Raw genomic sequence first — 23,345 nt, 5'->3', positions numbered from 1 at the left:
TAATCAATTTAGAATAAACAAAAAAACAATAAATGACTTTTGTTATAAGAAATCTAAACTATTTATTAAAACAGTAACTGAAGATAAATACACAATAAGTTATGCGACCCAAATAATGCTTTTTTTTTAATTATTTTTAAATAATTCTACTTAATTACTTAAAGCAGTGGAAAACGCATAGAAGGATTATGCTCTTTTATTTTATCATGGTAAAGTTTATCAAATTTTAATACTTCTTAACGGTTTTTTTTTTAAATCAGTGTTGTGGGCCTTACTGGGTACAGTAATTCCAAAAAAGGTCCACCAGTTGATCCAAATAAGACCCACCTATTTTTTAAATTTTTGTTTTTTTTTTTTTTTGTTCAGTCTTGTTTTGTTTGGGGTATTTTATTGCAAGATACCCATTAAATAAAGGCGTTTATTTAATGGGTATTCGTACACGGTACAGATATAAATTGCCTAGTAACCAAGCGAATCTGTTACGTGACATAGCCGAACTGATGAAAGGGTCTCGTAATTCATCACGTGACGACCAATAAACTCAACTGGGCAATTCCTTTATACCCATTAATAAATTTACTCCAAGATATGTTTTGACTTCGTCTTCTGTGGTAGGTGTAAATCCATTTCCTCCTCCGTGTTTTTGAACGTAATGTAGATTGGTTTGAAATACAATTAGGTGAATTAGATCCTCAGGAAATAAATCCAAAAACACATATATGGGGTTCTCTGCAGAATTTGGATTGTTTAGGCCTGTAGTTTCAATAAATTGATTTGATTGTATTATACAACTTTCATTTAGGGTCCATATATAGTTATCTCGCTTTGCTAGTCGTACTGCTAGCGGTACATCGTCTTCACCATCCAATTCCAATTCTTGATTCTTTGGAGAATTGGTTGTTTCATCTTGATTGTTAATTTGATCTTCAAACACGATGTCCATATTTCCAATATCAAAGACATCCTCATTATTTGATTCATCTCCCAAGACGCTTTCAATATCAGAGACAATTGACTCCTGGTCACTTGGAATTTCATCCAATAAGGCGTCAACCTCGTTTTGGGACATATTTTCCAAATGCCTGAATCTCCACTTTTAATTTTGCATATTGGCAAAATTCATATAGAAAGTGCCCTGTGGTCGTGCCAGAATACCGCATAAAAGAAAGTGATCCACAAAAAAATTGAAATGTATTAATGCAAATAACAGTAGTTCGTGTGTTAGTGTGAAACAGACCTCAAAAATATCAATTAGCCGTAATTTTTGTAATTAATAATAATCGAATAAATAAGAAAACAATCAATTAAAATATGTCGCTCTATCAAATGTGCATCAGTCAATGTAATTCCATCAAATCGGTTCTAAACTGGTTATACACTTAGAATTTATTATAGGCAACCAATTTTACACACTGGTATGACTGTAAAACCGCTGGGAAGTTTAAAAGAAATTGTAAAGGTGGTCATCTCAGCATACCGACTGTCGTCAAGGGGTTAAACTCGATTTAAGTTTAAATTTAGCCACTAGATGCCAGTAACGTCGAGATGCAAACATAATCTTGAGAAATCTTCGCTTTTTTAATAAAAACAACCCTTAATTAGAACCCAGTCTTATTTGGGTCGCTTACCTTATATGTACCTACATGTTTATGTTAATACTTATGTTTATCTCAAATACTTATTCAATGTTGTATTTCTAGGTGATTGGAAGTTCGTTGTTATTTGTTCATGATCGATTCAACGCCAACGTCTGGCTGATAGACTTCGCCAAAACCATAGTTCTTCCAGAAAACGTCAAAATAACACACAGCTCGAAGTGGAAAGTAGGCAACCACGAAGACGGTTACTTAATCGGCGTCAACAACTTGATTAAGATATATATGAACATGCTGGAGCAACAACCGGTAACAGTGAGTCCTCCGTTGGCTCTTCAGGATCCTCCTGAGGTAGCACAAGATTCCGTAGAGAAGACTTGACGGAGGAATCGAACGTTCAATACAAAAAGTCAAAATAATTATGTGATGATACGCTTTTTCGCAGAATTGTATGTAATAATTCAGGTTTTACAAATCAGACGAGGCTTATTAAGAGAATATTTTAAAATTGTATAGAATAGTGTACAGGAATTGTTTGTACAATTTCTTTTTCAGTTTTTAAATCCTTATAGTGAATGTATAAGGAACGTTGTTGAGTTGAGGTGTTGTCTTGTTGTAAATATTAGTTTATTATTTATTGTTAATCTTTATGGATACTGTATAATTTTGAGACGAGCTATATGCACTGATTTTGCTATATTAAATTCTGTTTAGGACCTAATGATATATTATCATACTTAAATTTGAATAAATCTATTCTTTAGCTGTCTTTTTCTTTTTTCTATTCAACTGAATGTAAATTACAAGAATTACATAATATGTAATAAAGGAAATAAATAAGAGACCTTAGTCGAAGGCGATTGTACCAAATTATTGGAATTCCATTTTAGTAATAAAGGTAAATACACATAAGTTTGTAAAATTCAGCTTAAAAGATGACCTGTTACAAGCTTTGGAAAAAGTTGGAAAAAGAAATAACCAGCACAAATAAATGAAGAACCCAAAAAATGTATTGAAGAAAAGAAACTCCTCTACATGGAAAGTATGAACACTCAAGCACCGGACGACAAACAAATTTACAAAGAAAGGAACAAAGAAGTAAAACAAAGGACAGTAAAATAAAATAACGAAAAATGCAAAGGGCCGCCTAATAAGGAGCTAAATATTACAAAGATTTCTAACTTGATAACAGTACTCCCATTCCCATTTATCCTCGTCGGAGATTTTACTGCTCACAACACAATGTGGGGATCAAACAGCACATTTGGCAGAGGAAAAATCACAGAAAACGTAATTAGCAATGCAGATATATTTCTACTCAATACTGGTTTTAGCCATTTTTTTCCAAAATGGAATACAAAGGAATAAACAAAACTATTAGTAAAAATATCAAGGAGTGTAAACGGAGAGTACAGGAAGAAAGGATAGAAAAAAACACTTGAAAAAATAGAAACATGAAGTGCTTAAAGCAGAACTTGGGAAACACACAAATTAATCTCTATAAATAGAAATCTCTATAAAACAGAACAAAAACTAACCCAAAAACTCGTAATCAGTTACAACTGAAAATAAAGACCTACAACCATAAATCAGTAACAATGAAATAAAAAAGGCACTCAAAGAAATGAAGAATAATAAATCTCCTGGGAAAGATAGAATAACTATAAAAATGCTAAAAAATGGGGGGAAAACGACAGTGGATGTCTGTTATGTACTAATGAATAAAATATTGAACACAAAACAAATACCCACCACATGGAACGAGGCAATAACACTATTAATATTTAAGAAAGGCGATAGAAAAGATCTGAAAAAACTATAGGCCCATAACGCTACTGAATGTAATGTACAAACTGTTAACTAAACTACTAATAAACAGATTAACAACTAAGTTAGATAATTACCAGTCAAGAGAGCAAGCCGGTTTTAGAAAAGGATTCAGTACAAACGACCATCTGCTTACGATAAAAATATTAATTGAAAAGGCGAAAGAATATCAAATCCCAATGTATATGGCATTTGTAGACTTTGAAAAAACTTTCGATAAGGTGGAACATTGGGCAATAAAGAAGTCTTTACAAAATGGGAGAATAGACTATAGATATGCGGACTTAATTTATAATATATATGATCAAGCAACAACATCCATTAAAATAGTTGAACAAACGGAGGAGTCAGACAGGGTGACACTATATCACCCAAACTATTCAATCAAGCTTTGGAAGACGTTATGAGGAAATTACAATGCTACACTGTTGGTTCGTATTTGCTTAATTTTGGCTTAATTATTATTTCATAAATCTTATAGAATTTCATATTATGTCTTTACAAAATGGTCTATGAAGTTTTCATTCATTCAGAACTCTGTGCCTGTTCCTTGCTAATTTCATTATTATCTGGAAAAATAAATTCTCTTTCATCTAAATATTTTTTCACTTCAGGAAATAAAAAAATTATTATTTTACTATTGAATACAATTTATTTGCTTTTCTTAATACTATTGCGCTCACTACTAAAACATTATACTCGTATTTGATACTACAGCAAATTTTTATTATTGCTCTTAACGTTAAAAACTCCTAATCCCGCAACTCCTATTTACTTGTATTCTTGATTACTGCAAATGTTGAATACGCTGCTTTCATCACCTGAAAAAATAACAGCATATTTAAAAAACTATATTTAGATATTGAAAAACTTCTTCAATTACCTATTCTTAAAACTAGTATATTAACGTCACTTCTAATACTTACAGAAACGTATGTACCGAAAGTAAGTGGTACAAATTTTCCAGCAGTAAAAACCAAAGGTCGTCCAGCTCTTACCATTGTGTAGAGACAAGAATTCTTAAAATCTTTATCAGCCGTTAACCAGTCACATTGAAAAATGGAATCTGGTACTTCCTCAGCCTAAAACAAGCACGCATACGAGTAGTTTAATAATTTATTATAATTACTAGCTCACTAGGCTAACTTCGTACCGCCTTCGAATTAAATAATGCACCAAAGTTCAATAACTAAAAATTAATAGACAACCAAAAAAAAATACTTGAAACATTCTATACGAAAAAAGTTCAATCAATTTAACGGTTTCTGATAAACAATACTTTTGTTCTTTTTTTTATGTGCATAAATAAAGATGATCACGGATCATGCGCGGAACCTGGAAACACGCAAGTTTATCCAGCAAACTTCCAACGATTAGCTTTGCGATTTATTTATTGTCATTGCAAAAGACAAACGTACGACAAATTTTAGATGCTTAAAATCAAATGCTAACTTCATTCAAAAACTTTATGGTATAGTTGAAATTGTGTTGTGCTCACAAAACCTAAAGATACTCGTGCAACTTGTGCTTTATTGATGGTAGCCATCCAGCCACTTACAGAGGTTGCACTGTATATAGAGACCTAGTGAAACATAGAAACAGAAATAATGTTAGTAAAACACATAAAAAATACCCAGACTACAATACAGCGTATAACCCCAGAAAATACAGTGCAGTAGTCAATCACATATAAAAGAAGTTATTCAGGAGCCTGATTTTCAGATTCAGATTCCTGAAGTCGCTTCAGGAAATCCCCAAAGACAAAATGAAAACAGTAATAAAGATATAACGACGCTAATGTCAGACTTCCTAAATGAATTTAAAATATTATTTAATCAGTTGCTTCATCAGAAGAGCATGATCCTCAACATGCTTAAAACAGTCATAAGCAAAATAACAAATTAATGGCTAAGCAAATGAGAATTGCGGCCTGGAATGCCAACGGCTTAACAAATCATGTCCAAGAAACAACGTTATTTTAAAAAGTTAATAAAATAGATATATATTAGTTTCAGAGAGTCATTCAACTGGTAGAACAGTTGTCAATACTCCATTTTACACAACATATTTTAGCCACCATGCAGGATCTGCAATCATAGTCAGATCATCAGTTAAACATAACATTTTATAAAGTTATTCCACACCTAAAATTCAGAGCATTTCAATCAGAATAGAAACCTTTTCATAACCATTGATTGTCACAGCTATTTATTCATCTCCTAGACATAATGTCCTAGTTGGTTACCCAGTTTGGTTAGTAGACATAATAACCCTTGGTTCGCACTTCCTGGTGGCAGACGATTGGAATGCCAAAAATACTCTATGGGGATCACGACTAACTACAAAAGGTAGAAACCTACATCGATTATTACAGAAAACAATTAATTCTCCTTATCCACAGAACAACCAACATACTGGCCAGCAGATAGCAGCAAGACAATATTCCTATGCTTATGTGCTTTGTGGATTACACAAAGGCCTTCGATAAAGTCAAATGGCAGCAGCTATGGTCCATACTAGCGGAAATGGGAACACCCCACCACTTAATTCAACTAATTAGAAGTCTATATGAAAATAATAAGTGCACAGTAAAAATAAACAACACCCATTCCGATCATTTCAGATCAGAGGCAGGTGTCAGGCAGGGATGCATAATCTCGCCAAATCTGATAAATATCTACAGCGAACACATTATGCGAAAGGTACTAGACGGATGGAAGGGTGGAATATCAGTAGGTCAAAAAATCAGTAACTTGAGATATGCTGATGACACTTTATGGATCGCGGCAAATCAAGAAGAAATGGAAGACATAATGAGATGTCTGGAGGAGAAAAGCAAAACATATGGACTAAAGCTAAATAAGAGTAAGACAAAGATCTTAATAGTAGATAGAGTTCGGAATAATCTTCAACATATTAAAGAAATTGGGGATTTGAAGTGGTAAATCGTTTCATATACCTGGGGTCCCTAATAACAAATGACGAAGGATGTGACAGAGAGATACGTAGAAGGTTGACTATTTCTAGAACAGTTATGATTAAACTTTTAAAACTAAGGCTGGTAAGGGCACTCATTCTTCCCATAGCCACATATGCATCCGAAACGTGGACCTTAAAGAAAGATAAAAATAAACTGGACGCTTTTGAAATGTGGGTATACCGCCGCATGTTAAGAATATCCTGGATTGATCATCGCACTAACGTATCGATATTAGAACAACTTAAAGTAAAGGATAGATTGCTTAAACAAATACAATAGAGATATTTGCAGTATTTTGGACACATTGCTAGAAGAACAGGTACGATGGAAAAACTGATAGTCGAGGCTAGAGTTAAAGGAAAGAGACCTAGGGGAAGATCTCCAAGGTTGGGTAGATCAAACAAAAATATTGATTAACCAAGGGTTACATGAAGGCGAACAACTAGCCCAGAACAGGGAAGGATGGAGGGAAATCGTGAAAAAACTGTAAAGGCCTGATGGTGTCACCACATCCCAAAAGGGATTAGGACTGAGGAGGGAGGTATTTTGTAACTTTTCGGGCGGTTATATTAGATTAGTGAAGCATGTATTGTAAATCATCTCTATTTTGAGAGATTAGCGCTGCGTCGTCTGCATAGCAGATTATTTTATTATTTCATTCATGATCAGGTTAAACAATAGAAAGCTCAGAAAATCCACCTGTCTTATAACATTGCCAGCCTCAATTAGGTCGACTAGTTTTTTTCTACTTTAACTTTTATTGTGCTGTTCTGGTATACATTTTCGATCGTTTTAAAATCGAGAAAGCAGTCTTTTGTATACAACATACTGCATACTTGACCCGTTGACTCTCATATTTGTTTATTTCTTGATATTTCTGTTAATTTCCTAATATATGCCCATATATATCGAAATAGTGTATTAAATTAAAGTTACATGCTAACAAATTTTTCAATTATCAATTAAGAGTACCTATTATATTATTTCAAACAATTACCTCTTGTGTGACAGCGTTTCCAAACATGCAGTATATCGTTAATTGAAAAGTCATGGCAAACAAGTATAAGAGCTCCGAAAGGTACAGTTTATCGCTCACTGGAGTCTAAAAATATAAGTTTTTATTTTATTTAGTATTTTTTATTTTCAAAATAAATAAATAAAAATCCATCTCCTAATTCTTAGATTCCAGAATTACTAGATAGGTTTTACAGAAGGAAATTAAAAAGGTGAAAGAAATAATAAGTTAGACTTACTCACAATCAATTTAATTTAACTAATCGGACGACCGGTTTCGCTTTCTATAATATGCAAAGCATCTTCAGGTCACGATACAAAGTTAAAATGCTGAAAACAATAATCCCTTATTAGGGTGTTGTCTAATAAAGATAAAAAACATAGGTAGGTGATATAAATTATATAAATTACAGTAATTATGCCAATATTACATGTCTGTGGTTTTATAAATGAATAAAAATAATAATAATAAAATGTTTAAGCAGACAAGGTAAGACCCACAAATTGGTAACATCGTCTATTAAACTGTAATGAATCAATAAATAAATAAATATTTATATATATTATTTGTTTGTTTATTTGTTTATTTATTTGTTTATTTATTTATTTGTTTATTTATTTATTTGTTTATTTGTTTATTTGTTTGTTTGTTTGTTTATTTGTTTATTTGTTTATTTTTTATTTATTTATTTGTTTATTTGTTTATTTGTTTATTTATTTGTTTATTTGTTTATTTGTTTATTTATTTATTGTTTATTTATTTATTGATTCATTACAGTTTAATAGACGATGTTACCAATTTGTGGGTCTTACCTTGTCTGCTTAAACATTTTATTATTATTATTTTTATTCATTTATAAAACCACAGACATGTAATATTGGCATAATTACTGTAATTTATATAATTTATATCACCTACCTATGTTTTTTATCTTTATTAGACAACACCCTAATAAGGGATTATTGTTTTCAGCATTTTAACTTTGTATCGTGACCTGAAGATGCTTTGCATATTATAGAAAGCGAAACCGGTCGTCCGATTAGTTAAATTAAATTGATTGTGAGTAAGTCTAACTTATTATTTCTTTCACCTTTTGAAATGGACTCACACAAGTACTTTTATTTAAATCAGACAAATAAAAATGAGTCCCGTAAATTTATTGGTTGTGTGTCGGGAAAGTCACATTACCGCACTAAAATTTAGCACAAAACCGCAAGATATATATATATATATATATATATATATATATATATATATATATATATATATATATATATATATATATATATATATATCAAAAACAACAGAAAACCATTTGAGATTTCTACATAATTTCGATGTTGTTTTTTTTTCATTAAACTCTTTATCTAAAAACAGTAAATATGAGTAAATTTCAATTTAGTGGCTGATGCCAGATTTCTTGTTTATGGTTTTCTTTGTTTCAGAGATCGCCATATCTAAAAACAATCTTTTGAAATAATTGTTTTCAATTGCTAATACCTTTGCTTCTATAATATATGTAATTTATTATGTGATTGTTTTGGTAAACGTGCATAGATAAACTACACCTATCTGGATATTTCTTCGAATCACAGTTGTGGGTGGTCATACGCTCCTTTAATTCCCTTGATGAATGGCCAATGTATTGCAAATTACAATTTGTGCAAGGAATACTATAAACTAACTTAGATATATTGTCTTTTAATGTTTTATCTCTGGATTTAGACTGAATTTATCGTTCGAAATGTATTATTTGCAAATTTAAAGTCAACAACAGAGTTGAATATTAGTGTCAGTTTCGGTGTGAGATTTGTATATATGTTCTTTTGTATTAAATATGCATATTAGTAATTAATCGTAAATAATACATACCGTTGACACTAGATATAGGCAAGAACAAATTATAAATAATGTCGAGAATATCTGAGCTAATGTAACACCAGTATGCACAGTTTCTAAATCTTCAGAAACCCTAAAAAAAGAAACCAAATTATCATAAAATAAAGATTTCACGTAGTATGTACTGTTGCATTATACAGGGGCGGCAAATAAACGGCCAATTAGAAATATCTCGAGAACTAAAGGTAACTGAATGAAAATTGGAATAAAGGGACTTTGAAGAGTGTCTAATTTAATGATAATATTTTCATTTATTTGCTACTTTCTGTTATACCGGAAGTTGCTTGAAACTTCGTTTTTAATAAGACACCCTGTAGATTTTTTAATTCTAGAAATATTCACGATATTCTGAACATTTTCGTTAATACTAAAATTAAATAAAATTCTTAAAGTGAGCTACAAAATTCCATATATAAAGTATGCCTGGCGTGTAAGAATTTCAATACGAGAATATCGACAAATAAACGAAAGATATGGCGTATTTATTTAAATTATCTAGGGTGTTACACAAGTTTCGAAAGAGGTACAGTGATCGACCACAAAATTGATTGGTATCATTTTATTTAGAACAATTCATATCACTGTGAAGAACAAGACATGAAACAATTAAATAATACAACTTTATACGACAATTCGATAACATTAGGAAATAAAAGTATACTATACCGATAAACTTCTTGTAAGTGTTGAATAATTTTATTCATTTCTTGTTTCATCTTTTCATTTAGTTCCCTGGAATTGTACAGACCATCAGGAGTTAGGTCCGGACCATTAATTTTTTTTACAGTTCTTTCTCGGATGGAAGTCATAGCCCCTCGAATAGTTTTTAAATGCATTGTAATATAATTAATGATGTTAATAAAGAGACAGTCGGTAGCAATTATGCTAAAATTAAATTAGAATATGTGAAACATGCAGATCTTGTAATATAATAAGTGAATGATGGGCAAACATTCAATTTGGCACCATTTCGGTAGTAAAATTTTGCAACAAAAATAAAGACTACGTGTTATTAGACAAAAAATGTTAATTATCGATTACTTAAAAAAAACACTTTACGGCCAATCTTGGGTTCCTTTAATAAGTTGTTAAATAGAAAATATCAACATTTTTTCTAGTCAGTTTCGCTAGAATACAACTTAAATTTTGTGCGCAATAAATATTTGAACTTAAAATCGGCATGTCGTCCAAATTGGGCGACTGAATCGAAACTCACCAACCTGCCTGGCGAGATAGACCGACAACATTCTATTTGAGATTTTACGGTAGGATACTTTATTAGATTAGGGTTAGAACATGTTTTACTAGCATTATTTAGGATTTTAGTCGTTTTTTCAGTAGTTCTGGTTAATTTTTCCTATGGCGTACATTAAACTGCCAAAAAGTTATTATACGGTGATAATTTTACGTGGCTGCGTGTGGAGAGTGAAGCACATGTGTGGCTAAATGTAAGTTGTTCTTTCCAGTTATATATTCGCTATTAAATAATCTTCAAGCTTTCGAAATGTAGGTGTATCGAAGGCTTCTACGAATAAACTGGGTTGCTACAATAACAAATGAAGAGGAATTGCAACGTTGAAAAAAACAATCCGTCCAAATCGTTAAAAAAAATAGTAAAAACCGTAAATATACGAAAATTGGGTATATTTTCTCTGTCATGCGACACTTAGAGCGATATAAAGTCCTCCATCTTGGTATTCATTGTAAAATATATGGAAAGAGGAGTCTTGTTCTAAAAAAACTTTATGGCTTCTTAACCTACTTTACTTAACCATAGCTTTAAGGTCTCCTAAAGTATCTCGCCACCGGAATCTAGTTATTATTCTGAAGCTATTTTCTTGTGGCATGTTAAAGTAATTACTATTTAAATGGGAATAAGCCACAATTAAAGGTTACAGTACGTTTATTGACGTTTTAATTTCCACTTCGGAAATCGTTCTCAAAATACAAACATTAGTAGTGCTTAAAAAAATAAATAAATAAACACTACTAATGTTTGTATTTTGAGAACGATTTCCGAAGTGGAAATTGAAACGTCAATAAACGTACTGTAACCTTTAGTGGTGGCTTATTCCCATTTAAATAGTAATTACCGGAGTCTAGGTCTTTAACATAGTCCTCTTCTATTTGGGAGTACTTCCCATACCAGCCTTACTATTCTTTTGTCAGAATGGCTTCTGAGGTGTACAGCCCGCTGGACTCTTCTGGACTTTATTTCTTTTATTATGTTAAAGACTCCTAACATAGAAAGAATATATCTAATTTCTTAGATGTAATTGTGCCAAATGAGAATGTGTCTCAACCTTTAGACGTACTTGCGCCAAATTGGATTATTAATATACAAAACAAATTTGAGCTGGAAATATTGATAACTCTGGAGCCATAACCAAAGATAATTCCGGGAATAAGTAAAAATAGAAGATTATAGAATAGAATAAAAATAAGTTCAAATAAAAATACTGTGGAGATTAAAATTACCGGGAAAAATCCCCTGATTCGACTTAAGACCTTGTAACTAATGCAATGTCTAGAAACCGTTTCAGTTTTATCATACCGAATATTTATTGCTGTGACAATGCAAAATTGGATAAACAGGACAAATTTTCAAAGGTTCGACCTCTGATTGATGTAATGAATCAAACATTTCTCGATTCAGCACCACAAGAAGAACACCACAGCTTGGATGAGTCAATGGTTCCGTATTATGCAAAACATGGAGCCAAGCAGTTTATCCGTGGTAAACCTATTAGGTGATGATATAAGTTTTGGATGAGGACTACTAGGCTAGGTAATGTGGAGGGGTTTGATTCATATTAGGGATCTTCAACCACTATTCAAAATAAATATAAACTTCTTGGTTTGAGACTTAGTGTTGTTGATGCCCTAGAAGACGAGGCTTCCAAATTACCCTATGATATATATATTTTGACTATTTTACTATTTTACCACGCTGCTGCTTTTGGAAAAACTTACATCAAGGGGATGTAAAGAAACAGGTGCAATTAGAGAAAATCACCTAGGTAAAGATTGTGATATTGAGAGTTCAGCCACAACGAAAAAAAAAAAAAGAAAGAGGTTCGTTTGACTACTGTACAGCAAAGGAAAGTAAAATAGTAGTTTACAAATAGAATGACAATAATATTGTTAACATACTATTCAATCACAATCAGATTTATTCAACAACAAACAGTATAATGAAAACATGGGTGGCGTTGATCGGGCAGATGAAAATATTAGCTACTACAGAGTAGTCATCCGTGGCAAGAATTAGTGTTTTCCCATAATAGTGAATCTATCAGAACAAAATGCCTGGCAACTGTATAGAATTAGTGATGGTAAAATGGATCAGTTACAGCATTTTCGCACAATTACAGTAGGAATTCTTGAATATTTTAAAACGACAACAAAAAGAGGATCCAGCAAACCTTCAGCCAATTTGCATAGTCACTTGCAAGATTCAATCGAATGGAATACCTTATTGTTTATAAGGACACTCAAACTCGTTGTGCTGCTGGTCACAAAAAGTGTTATTTTTGCTACAATAGATGTAATGTAGCACTACATCCAAAAACAATGTTTCTATAAATATCATACAAAATAGATATTTAAGATTTGTTTATTTTAATTTGTTGAAATAATTACAAGGACTAAATAATAAGACTACAAGGCAGCCTACGACTCTGTAAATAGAAGAGAATTGTTTAGAGCAATGATAGACCTAGGAGTACCAAATCAGTTGGTAAGTTTAACCAAACTAACCCTTGAAAAAGTTGCAAAGTACGAATCCAGGGGGAACTCTCTGAACCTTTTAAAACAAATAACGGGCTACGTCAGGGAGACCCACTCTCCTGTATACTATTCAATCTAGCTCTGGAAAAAGTAATACGTACGTCACAAATCACAACTACCGGTTCAATATATAACAAATCTGTGCAAATTTTAGCATATGCTGATGATATCAATATTGTTGGGAGAACGGAAAACGCAGCACGAGAGGCGTACGTAGCATTAAAGGAAGCGGCTACAAAAATGGGTTTAATAATAAACACCAATAAAACAAAATACATGAAAATATGTACGCAACCACAAACACTACGGCCACTTGTTATAGAAAATGACGTCATCGAAGCAGTTAACGAATCTGTATACCTGGGAACGCTCGTCAATACTGAAAATGACACTACCGCAGAGATAAACCGCAGAATTTGCACGGCTAATAGATGCTATTTTGGGCTTAATCTCCTTTTTAAATCTACAGTTATATCAAGAAATACAAAAGTAAAACTCTACAAAACAATAATACGCCCAGTCCTAACATATGGTTCAGAAACCTGGACTTTAACAAAAAGCAATGAAAACATGTTAGGATGTTTCGAAAGAAAAATACTAAGGCGCATCTATGGAGCGGTAAATGAAAATGGTGTCTGGAGAAGACGATACTTATAACTCTATAGGATATACCAGGAACCAGATATCGTAAAACACATAAAGATAGGACGTCTGAGGTGGGTAGGCCATGTAATGCGGATGGAGCAAACCGACCCAGCTAGAAAAACGCTCCTTGATAGACCTATTGGTCAAAGAAGAAGAGGAAGACCCAGAACAAGATTCCTAGATAACATCGACGAAGACATGAGAAATATGGAAATACGTGCTTGGCGGAGGAAGGCGATGGATAGGGACAACTGGAGAAAAATTCTTGGGGAGGCTAGGATCCACACAGGGTTGTAAAGCCAAAATGATGATGATGAAATAATTAGAATTTTTTTTAGTTTTAAAATTTTGGTACTTTTAATTATTTATTATTCACAATCATTGATTATGACACCGGGCTTTTAAAAGGACCCCCATTTTTGAAAAATATACCCTATTTTTTACAAAAATTCTTTCATGCTTTACTTTTGTCAACCTTAATAAGCTAAAAAATTAAATATATCATCAATATAAGAAAGACAAAAGTTTGGCCTTGAATGTGTTAACATTGATTTCGCGCGCGTAACTAACATTCAAAATCGCCGGTCACTTCAATCGTTGCTTCTGAGAGAACGATTCATTCTACACAAAAATTGCGAATAAATAATATTGTTCAAAATTATCTCAGGTATATATTTCATTTATATAAATCAATTTTTTCCGTTTTCCTCCCTACCAGGGGGGTTTTAGGGAAAAGCCGTGGGGTGGAAGAGGTAAACTTGTTGGCATCTATTTTCAGGTGTTGGAACTAACATTCTCGGCAAAATTTAGCTTGTTTTGTTACTTTCGTATTTCGTATGTTAAGTTTGAAAACTGTCATTTGTAGACATATCCTCGGTTATTCGGTAATTTGTAAAATACACATGTTTTTTCAACAGGTTCTTTTTAAAATGGATGTTTATTGAGCCATCTACAATTTATTATTACTACATAGCACTTGCCCTTTAAAATCTTGATATTTATATTTAAGTATATTTAATCATCATTTTCCAGCCTCAAAAGTCCACTGCTGTATATAGGCTTCTTTCTCGTGTTTCAAACTTCGTCTCTCTTGCACCACGCTCATGCAGTTTTTATTTTTTCTTTTTAAATCGTCAGCTTCGACGCTTCTCTTGTCTTCCCTTGGTCTCCATTCCAATAACATCTTTGTCCATCGCCCATTTGTCATTCTAGCTATGTGTCCTGCTCATCTTCATTTTAGTCTGGATATTCTTTCGATAACGTCACTCACCTTGGTTTTTTTCTGACCTCTTTGTTCTTTATTTTGTCTTGCAGAGTTTTTCCTAACATGAATCGCTCCATTCTTATCTGTTACTCTCAGTTTGGTAGTCGAGGCATTTGTTAAGGTAAGTGTTTCTGCTTAGTGTGTCAACACTGGGAGGACGCATTAATCAAATACTTTTCTCTTTATGCAGGTGAGCAGCTCACTTTTAAAAGTTTTTCTCAGTTTTCTATATCCTGCCCACCCAAGACCAATTCTTCCCTTCAGTTCATGGGTCTGATGATCCCTGCCAATTATAATTTTTTGTCCTAGGTAAGTATATTTAATAGTGGGTGACTAAAATAACGACATCTAAATAAAATATAGTTAAACAATAATTTACCTGTAAGCAAAGGAATACAAGGGAATTGCCTCATACAACACAGCTAGCAGATACGTCTTAGTACTAGCATCGATCTTAAATGGCATCCACGCTCTATAAGGCATGTAGTCAGGTATATAACTCTCAGGATTATTTTCATCGTATTGTAGTGCAACCAGTGTAGGAGGCACATATGACGCTAGGATACCAATGGTAGCTACTGACAAAAATATAAAGATACATTTTCTACCAAAGAGTTCGTACTCGTGTGATATTCTCCCGGGAAAGAAATCCTTTTCGAGACAGCATTCGTAACGTAGTTTTTGGTTGGATAGAGTCTTCATAATTCTAATTAAATCGTCTCGGTAAAAAAAGATGAAACTAACCTACAAAATAAATATTTATAGCTTACATACAAAAAGTTTTTACCATGACCACATTTATATGTGGTCATAGTAAAAACTGTGGAAAATTATATTTCTTATAATTTTCTTTACGTTAATCTATATGTGGGATTAGCTTTTTTAATAACAGCTTTCCATAAGTTTGCATCTTGTGGTTTTTCCACAGATTCTCTCTACTCTTTCAGAAGCTTGATACTCAATGATTGTTCCCTTGGGTAATTATGATTTTAGCGTTAAAAGTGTCCTACTCATCTTAACTTTTACTTTTCTGTTTTAAATTCCATGATACCGAACATCGACTATCGTCAACGCAATTTAACTCGAATCTTTTCTTTGAATTTAAAGGCTTTTTTAAAAAAATGTTATACTGATTCCATGTCATTGACAAACATTCTTTTTTTAGGAAAATAAGCCCATAATACGGAGATTTCTTTCCTATCTTATTTAAAAAGGAAAAAAGTCATTAATATTCTAGCTGACCAAGCAAACTTGGAATAAACAAATGGTCTGACAAACTATTAACTGTTGTATTAAATTTTTTGTATTAAGATTAAATTAATTGACTTTATAAAAGTTAAAAAACGAGTGTCAGAATTCACGTGGCAACAAAGTAACCATTTTTCGAATGGGTTGCATTTGTTTCTATTATTTTTAGTGAAGTATCTTGTGACATACTATATTTTTTGTTGTGTTGCCAGTCGCGATAATAAACAAAGTGGATGGTTGTAAAAGCATTTAACACGTGCTGGAGGTACAGTATTAAAAAAAACTAAACTTATAGAATACCAGAGGAAACCGTCTAGAAACTAATTCTAGAAATTTTACCGCATAGAGCATTTCGAGTAAGAGTTTAAAGTTCACATTCTGAAGAACATATTACAAAAAACAGGAATCCTCACGATTTTATAATTAGTCCGATGTTACTCTTAATCGCTATAAATGATAGAATTGACTAAATTGATTATTTGAGAATTTTCAAAAACCTTTGAAAGCTTGCCTTGACGCAGATGATTTAGTGGTTTATATCAAGGGAAAAGACTCTCATTAATGTCGATATCCTTACAAAATTTTCAAACAACTAGAAAAATAGTCCTACGGCACGGGATTTAAATTTGTTGCATCTTAAATATTGGGAATGGTTTTCACCAATAAACATGCTTTCAGTAAACCAATATTAAAATTTTATAATTCAGAAAAACTTCCACCTTTTCCAAAAATGTTTTCCATCATAAGAAATTTTTTGGTACATATCCAATCTATTTGCGTTACATTCCGAGAGATATCCTTTTTCAGGTGAGCAGTTAAAGCAGTTCCGGTAAGAAAATGCTTAGGGATAAGGCAGCCAGAATCATTTATATCATTGAACAGTGGTGATAGAGACAGCGAATTTAAAACTCCTTCTATTTGAGCCACGATTTTAGAGAAAAATTCGTATTTAACTGTAAATTGTCTCATTATTCGGTATAAATGACGAATTGTGCTTTTTACAGGAACTTCTTAGCAAGCTGATCAATGTGGTGCCTTTGGGACTATAAATTTAACAGTTTGGCTGCTGCGTGTACCATTTCTGGTACACAATTGATGTTTACCAGAAACTGCGTGTACCAAATTTGGTCACATGAAATGGTAATGTTTCAAGCTGTGTGTACGTTTTTTGAACACAGTTTTGATGCTTTTATATGCGCATCTAGGCTCCTACAGTTTACAGCTAAATTCTGGGGAAGCAGTTTAAGACTTATTCAACAAATTAACGTACTACAACCGATTTTTTAAAATTCTGGTGAAGAAGTTTAAGACTCCTTCAGCAGATGGCATATTACTGACTTGCAGGCGTGATTCACTGTAATTGTTTTAGGTTTCTAAAATTAGTAAAAGGCAAATAAACAATTATTAGTGAAGATGATGATGATTCGATAAATGATCCAAATTATCAAGATTCATGCTCTTCTTCTTCTAATTTAAAAATTAACCATGTTGGGCAAGAGTTAAAATTCGAATCTGATCTAAAATCTTCCAACAACGATTCTGAAGCTGATAATTTTTTTAAATAATACTAATAATAATCCTAATGTCATTTGGAATTATTGTGCAGGTAATATATAAATTAGTATTCAATTTTATAGTTTTGAGTTTTGTTTACAATTTTGTAGTAATTTGAAGACATTTACTTGCACGGAAAATTCAGGATTCTCCCAAAGTTTTTTTGCACAGAGCGAAAGAGATCATTCGATTCATTTATATAAATTATTTATTGACAACGAAATCTTATCACTTATTGCCGAGGAAACCAACAGATATGCTAAACAGAAAATACTATTAGGAATTACAAACGAAACATTAACAAAAACAACATTATTGGGATAATGGAGAAACACAAATCAATCCGAAATTTTTGTTTTCTTAGGTCTTCTAATTTGGATGGGGTGGAATCGTAAACCCACTTTGAAAGATTATTTTAGCACCAATATGCTGTACAAAAATAAAATTGGAAAATTTGTTCACATGTCCAGGATAAGGTTTGAGCTCCTTTTGTCCAATTTATACTTCAAACAACGAAGTTGCGCCAGATGATAGGCTTAAAAAATTCCTTCCCTTGCAAAATTTGCTAATCAAAAAGTTCCAATCAGCATATGTTCCTGAAAAGATTGTGTGTATCGATGAGACGAGATTCCTTTTTGGGGACGACTGAGCTTTCATCAATTTATACAGGGGAAGCGCCACAAATACGGTAAAAAATTATTTAAGTTGTGTGGAGTGAAAGGTTACACATACAATTTTAAAATTTATACAGTAAAAGAGCAAACACCCAATGAAGAGCCAATTGGTGCAAAAGTGGTGCTACAGCTTATGGATCCACTTTTACATTCAGGTCTCGTTCTGTGCACAAATAATTATTACATTAGCGTGAATTTAGCTTAGCACACAAACTTCTGAACAAAGATACACATTTAATAGGCACACTGAAAAAATACAGGAAGCATAATCCGAAAGTAGTAAGTGAGGCTAAATTAAAAAGGAGTGAATTAATCATGAGACAGAGCAACAGTAAAGTCATAATTGGAAAATGGAAAGACAAAAGAGATGTCATGTTTCTCACTACGGAATCTGTGCTTTAAATATATGCCAACAAAAACGGAGTGGTGGGAAAGTCTTTCACAATTGTGCGGTATAATAATGTGAAATAATTTATAGACGTCTCTGATCAAAAAGCATAATATTCATCAGCAGTGCGTAGGGGTATAGGAAAGTTTCAATAAAACTTTTGGTTAATACATCTATTATAAATGCACATACTGCATTTGAGGCTTTAACAAACAAAAAAATAAGTGTCACTAAATATTGAGAAGAAATCGCCTCAGAAATTTTTTGTAGTCAAAATCTTCAGATTGAAAATTTGGATGATCGTCGTGTTAACCAAGAAAGAAATCATAACCTTTCTGAAGTGGAACAGAGAGGTCGTTGTATAAGATGTTATAAAATTAATATTGGTAGAGATGGACGTAACTTTGCTATAAAAGAAACAAGTGTTAAAACATCTTGTCTAGCATGCTGTGAGAAATTCTTGTGTACCAACTGTTTTCTTGACACTCATTGCTGTCAAGCAAAAAAAATAAACATTGTGTCCAAAAATGGTACACACAGTTTTCAAGAAGATAATTGCGCGTTTATTTCCGTCACAAACTGTGTGTACTATTTTTTGACACGGCCTTTACACATGATTTTTTTTAAATACCTAAATGTTTGTATTTACATGTTTTTCGTATTAAATATTGCGAATTTCATCAAAATATAGTTTCAGTTTCTGACAAAAACTTCAAATTTATATCCAGTAGCCAAAGTGTTAAACTCTATTCTATTTGTTGTACAGAAATCCCACATTCTGTAAGAGTTTAAATTATTTGCAAAGAGGTGGTGCCATTAAACGAATCTGTTACTTGTACCAGAAAAATTTGTTCGGGAATCGGTTGACAAATTGGTAAAAACTTCGAGATGTATAGCTACATACAAACACGGCGATATAAGTGACAAAAAAGACTGACATAGTCAACACTGACCTTCGAAAATCCTTTAAAATTTGCTCGAAATCTATGATAAATGAGACACCTCTAAATAATTTTATTAACCTTATATAAACCTCATTATCCAAAATCGTTGACGTATATTACCTAGGACAGTTTGAACTAAAATAGATCCGTCCATCTGGCTTTTGTTGATCTTAAGAAGGCATATGACTCAATACCTAGAACCAAGCTATGGGAAGCAATGGAAGACATTGAAGTTCCACGAAGATTAATAAACGCGGTAAAAGCACTCTACAAGAATAACGAAGTAGCTATCAAAACGGGCAATAGAATATGCAGTCAATTTAAGACGACAAAGGGACTACTACAGGGTTGCTTCACATCCCCCACCCTGTTCAAAATATTACTGGAAAAACCCTGAAACCATGGAAAAGAAAGTGCGAAGGAATGGGTATACCAGTAAGGAACGAATATTTATATACGCTAAGTTTTGCCAACGACCAAATAGTGATCGCACAAGATGAGGATGACCTCAGTTTTATGATGAGAAAACTGGAGCAGGAATATACAAAGAATGGGATGGAAATAAACCTAAAGAAAACTGAATACCTAACAACGGAGAATACAGAAATAAAACAGCTGGAAATAGACGAAGGTACACAAATCAAAGGAACAGACAAGTATAAGTATTTAGGTTTTATAATATCAAACAAAGGAACAACGGAGGAAGATATAAAAAATAGACTAGGACAAACAAGAGACTGCATACGAAAATTGAACCCGGTACTACGGGATAAGAACATCAGCATGAAAACAAAGAAAAAAAATATATAATACCATGACAAGAAGTATCCTCACTTATGGGTGGGAAAATTGGACAATAAATAAGAAAACCAAAAACAAAATAAGAGCAACAGAGATGGAATTCCTAAGGAGAAGCTGCAGAGTAACAAGAAGAGATAGAATAAATAACATGGAGATTAAGAAAAGAATGGGAATGAACTCCGACATAATAGACTACATCGAACAGAAAAGGTTAACCTGGTACGGACATCTCAGAAGAGCAGACCAAAATCGGTATATAAATAGAATAACAGAGTGGAGCCCGATAGGAAGAAGAAAGAGGGGCAGTCCCCGAAGATCTTTCAGAGATGAAGTGGACGAAGCAATAAGTAGAAGAAACCTACAGGAAGGGGACTGGCTAAACAGGAAAAATTGGAGAAAACGGTTGAGTGAAGGAATACAGTGAACACTGTGGAAATCCTTGTATATATACTATATAGTTTGAACTTCAGTACGTATATTACCTAGGATAGTTTGAACTTCAGCGTGTTCGCGTGACATATGTACAAACTTTATTAAAAGGGAGATTGTATGGTCTTCTTTTGGCAAAAAAACTGGGTATTTATGGTTAAAGGGTAAATCAGACGAGCTTTTACTGCCACCTGCTAATAAGTATAAGTACAATCGATTAATCAATAAAGGAAGGGAGAGACCAAATATTTGATAGGTTTCTTTTACCACTGTTAAAAAGCAGCTTGTATTTAGTATTTAAATATTTTTTTGAGATTTTTAACAATAACCTTTTCTGCATTTAATCGTTTATCCGCGGTTACCTACCCTACCTAACTGGAAGCGACTCTCACTTTCCTTGAAACGAGCATTGTAAACTAACCGAAATAGATAGCTAACGACTTTAACAGATCTTTTATAATCAGAAAATCGCGAAAAAAACTCCACCCAGTCTAACATATCGTCTATTACAATGTAATGTGAACGAGAATGTTCCGTTTTATCTTTCGGTAATGAGTCTAGTACTATTAATGTTAAATTTGAATAATCAATCATTATTTTTTGTAGGAAAGAAGGTACACAAAACCATAAAGAATTATTTTACAGTTTCTGAGGGAAAAGAATATGGAGATTTATATCCGCGGGATTGCATAAGCCTGGGATATGATGAAATTGTACCTCTGAAGTAAATTCCTTTATTCAAGCGTTTCTATTCGCGACATGTAAAAAGAATATTCGTGTAAGGGAAATAGTGAAAAAATAATTTACAAAATATAATTAATTAAAATCAATTCAATTGTGATATTTAAAGTACATTTTAATTTTAGGTTATACTTTACCTTAACTAATCCAAGCATATGTGTTAAGGCCACACTCATATTCTTGATAAATTCATACAAGTTTCCAGCGTTATAATACAAATCCAATAATTCAGTGCCAGTAAAGTAGAAATTTACATAGAGTAGAGTCAAAATTCTATAAAGTGCATACGAAATTTGAATACACTTATTAGGATTATCAGGTTTCCATAACGCCACGCATTTTAACACCCACCGATTCAACCAGAAGAAGTCTTCGACATGTTCTGTGTCATCCATGATTTTAGCTATTTTTTGAATGGTATTGAAAAAGGTCGAGGTATTTATATACTTTTATTTGATCGATACTAAATCATAGAGTTAAATAAAGATAATCTTTTAATTAAAAGCTAGACGAAGCCGTTGTATAATTTACTAGAGACTTTATTTCCACTAAAATAAATTAGTATGGGGGTTACTGAAATGTAAGATCATTTTTTATACGACATATAACATATACCCGAGAAATTTGACAGACATACCGGGAAATATTTTATTTTAGATTGAAAGTTATATGTCAACGGGTGAAAGGCAAAAATTACCAAACGACAATTTAGGTGATATTGAGTTACACAGTTCGTAAATCTTCCAACTGGACGTAGGTAATGTACATTGAGGTAATTGTGGCAGCTGCACTTTCTTAAGTCCACTGCTGTGGTCATGGCCACCTGTTGGAAGTCGTGGTTATTTCATTATTTTTTTGTAGAATTGAATTATTTTATTATAAATTACTTCTATTATTATGTCTCTGTTAGTGCCTTTGTCGTTCTGTGAATTTCGTAACTACCCGATCTTACCTTACTATTATGAAAATATATAGGTACGTGACTTCCTACGACTAAAGTTTTAACCGAAATCAATTTCTTAAATCCACATATATTCAACAATGATTGATAGAAAATCCATCATGCAGAGCTGTCTACGAGAAAAATGTATTTAAAAATTAATGGGAAAATCCCAGTAGTTGGCTGTATACCATCGTTTAAAAAAACATACAGAAGTTAAAACACTTCACCATTGTATTTAGGTATATAAACACATATAGTTAAAATCCACAAGGAATCTACGTTCCTGTAGTTGTCTGTATATCATATATTAAAAAATTTATTAAAATCCTTTGTAAAAGGTATATATTTAAAAACCCAAACGGGCTATGTTAGACAAAACGTTTTCGGAATCCATATTCCATCATCAGTGTCTAGGAGTACATGAATGTAGCCACTAAATATATGGGTAAAAACCCGTTAAAAATAATAAGTTACATTTGGTTTACAGTATTTCTTATAAAATATTAAAATGTTTAAGTTACCGTTGGATTAGGTAACATGGCGACATATGACTCCACGTGAAGTTGCTAGTCCTGAGACGGTGTGTCTACCTATAGTTAAAACTTTTAC

The 23,345-nt window shown here is 32.6% G+C and overlaps 2 protein-coding genes across 5 annotated transcripts in view; one reads left to right on the top strand and one right to left on the bottom strand.

Moving 5' to 3' along the window:
* IP3K2 (Inositol 1,4,5-triphosphate kinase 2) overlaps positions 1 to 2,364 on the top strand; it is a 229,704-nt gene extending 227,340 nt beyond the window's left edge. For all 4 annotated transcript variants that reach the window (XM_072530443.1, XM_072530442.1, XM_072530441.1 and 1 more), the window contains one exon: positions 1,701 to 2,364. In XM_072530443.1, coding sequence (XP_072386544.1) covers positions 1,701 to 1,976 — 276 coding nt within the window. In that variant the 3' untranslated portion in view covers positions 1,977 to 2,364. The remainder of the gene's footprint in view (positions 1 to 1,700) is intronic.
* Positions 2,365 to 4,091: 1,727 nt separating this feature from the next.
* Positions 4,092 to 22,171, bottom strand: LOC140438485 (odorant receptor 2a-like). Its single transcript, XM_072528143.1, has 7 exons — positions 21,931 to 22,171; positions 15,394 to 15,758; positions 9,983 to 10,201; positions 9,290 to 9,389; positions 7,400 to 7,504; positions 4,349 to 4,504; positions 4,092 to 4,243 (listed from the first exon to the last, which is right to left on the bottom strand). Exons 1-7 carry the CDS (start codon positions 21,967 to 21,969, stop codon positions 4,190 to 4,192), a joined length of 1,038 nt encoding a protein of 345 aa, XP_072384244.1. The 5' UTR covers positions 21,970 to 22,171; the 3' UTR covers positions 4,092 to 4,189.
* Between the last annotated feature and the right edge of the window lie 1,174 nt (positions 22,172 to 23,345).

Source organism: Diabrotica undecimpunctata, chromosome 4, assembly GCF_040954645.1.
Source record: "Diabrotica undecimpunctata isolate CICGRU chromosome 4, icDiaUnde3, whole genome shotgun sequence".
Classification (NCBI taxonomy): Eukaryota; Metazoa; Arthropoda; class Insecta; order Coleoptera; family Chrysomelidae; genus Diabrotica; species Diabrotica undecimpunctata.
This window is presented reverse-complemented; position numbering and strand designations above follow the sequence as displayed.

Excerpts from the sequence above, each read along its gene's own strand:
- LOC140438485 (XM_072528143.1), bottom strand. The coding sequence starts at position 21,969 with ATGAGTGTGGCCTTAACACATATGCTTGGATTAGTTAAG. Across the intron at positions 15,759-21,930 it reads ATATGCTTGGATTAGTTAAG|GTTAGTTTCATCTTTTTTTA; the intron begins GTAAAGTATAAC and ends TTTATTTTGTAG. Across the intron at positions 10,202-15,393 it reads TTGTATTCCTTTGCTTACAG|CATAATTGCTACCGACTGTC; the intron begins GTAAATTATTGT and ends ATTTAATTTTAG.